Below are 1,433 nucleotides of genomic sequence, written 5' to 3' on the forward strand. Positions count from 1 at the left end.
GGGACCAGCTGCGGTCCAGGAGGCTCTGGAGGGGCCGTTGTCTCCATGTGTGTCCGGGCAGGGGGCATCGCACGGTGTGCTGGGAGGCGGTTTGGATCTGCTAGTTCTGCAGATATCTCCTTAATTTAATTAAATTCCAATTTTATCCATTGGAGCATTGCTCCAGTGAGGTGTTTTTCCTCTTCCTGCCTGGAAAACTCAGCTTCTCACTGAGTAGGACCTCCCTGTGCAGTCTCTTGCCACCAGAGGGGCTCCACGGCTGGGGTGGTGCCCAGGGCCTGTGCCTCGGGCACTGCCGGGAGGGGACGGCTTCTGCCAGCTTCCAGCTCTCTGGAATGGTCTCCGGAGCCGGTGCTATGGGGCACACTGGGATGTGGGGGCAATTGCAAAACAGGGATCACAATATAACGGAATAAGCACCTCTGTGTTCCTAACACCTGGTTCTGGTGCGTGATTTGGGTCGCGTATTCCCATCGGGACGAGGCGGCCAAGGAGCCAAACGGCGGCAGCAGAGCTCTGGGTGTGTTTTACCTCCTTGGAGGGACTGAGCTGTGTTTGGGGGCTCCCCCGCCCCAGCCTCAGCTCCCTCTCCCTTTCGCTGTTCCAACAGCGCTGCCTCCCGGGAGCGTCTCCCCGGCTGGCGCGATCCCCGTGTTCCCGATGATTCCATGCCCAAAGCCCTTTGCTTTTTATGGGCAGGAGCAGCATGTTTGGAGCTTCCCTGGCTGTAAGATCATCCGCGGGCCAGCGCCGGGGCCGGAGCGCTCCTGCTGGGGGCCAGGCTCGCCAGGCTATTTGGGGGGGGCTGAGTTCATGGAGCCGTGACGGGATGTTCCCTGGGCGCTGCGAGGGGCTGGGCGCTGGGAGCCAGCCCCAGGGAGCTCTCTGGGCTCGGGTGACCAAGGGCAGAGCGGGAATGGGCGCTGAGAGCTGCTGGGCAGCGGGAAGCAGCCGGGGCAGGCAGGGCCGCACACGGGCACACACAGGAGCGGGCACAGGGACCGAATCCAGGATGTCCTGCAGCACAGGCACCGTGCCACGACAGCCACACGCGGGGACTGGAGCTCCTCAGGGCACTGGGGACACACGATTGTCCCTGGGCACTTCCACCCTTGCTGGGGCACCGGCCTGGCCTGGCCACTGCTCCCGTGACCTTTCCCTGGGGAAACAAACCCGAGGAGGGAAGGGCAGAATTGATGGGGGGTTTCTCATTGCGTTGATTTAGCTGGCGAATCACTTTAATGTTTGAAGTGGTTTTAATTAAATTTGGCTGCTCTGGAACCAGGAATTCCCCGGTACAGTTTCTCCTTTTTGGCTGAAACTCTCCCAATCAAAGGCCCAGTAGATGGAGAGAGCTGGGAAAATTCATCGCTGATGGTGTCATCTTTGACCTCCATCCGTCATCCTGCAGCGGGAGAGGAGGGCGGGGAAAG

At 60.6% G+C, this 1,433-nt stretch overlaps 1 protein-coding gene across 1 annotated transcript in view; it reads right to left on the reverse strand.

Annotated features, from left to right (window-relative positions):
• Positions 1–1,397, reverse strand: part of LOC102039737 (interferon regulatory factor 5) — an 8,368-nt gene extending 6,971 nt beyond the window's left edge. Inside the window, exon 1 of the mRNA XM_014311201.1 lies at positions 1,300–1,397. Within this exon, the coding sequence (XP_014166676.1) occupies positions 1,300–1,397 (98 nt within the window). The remainder of the gene's footprint in view (positions 1–1,299) is intronic.
• Between the last annotated feature and the right edge of the window lie 36 nt (positions 1,398–1,433).

Source organism: Geospiza fortis, unplaced genomic scaffold (assembly GCF_000277835.1).
Source record: "Geospiza fortis unplaced genomic scaffold, GeoFor_1.0 scaffold30, whole genome shotgun sequence".
NCBI lineage: Eukaryota > Metazoa > Chordata > Aves > Passeriformes > Thraupidae > Geospiza > Geospiza fortis.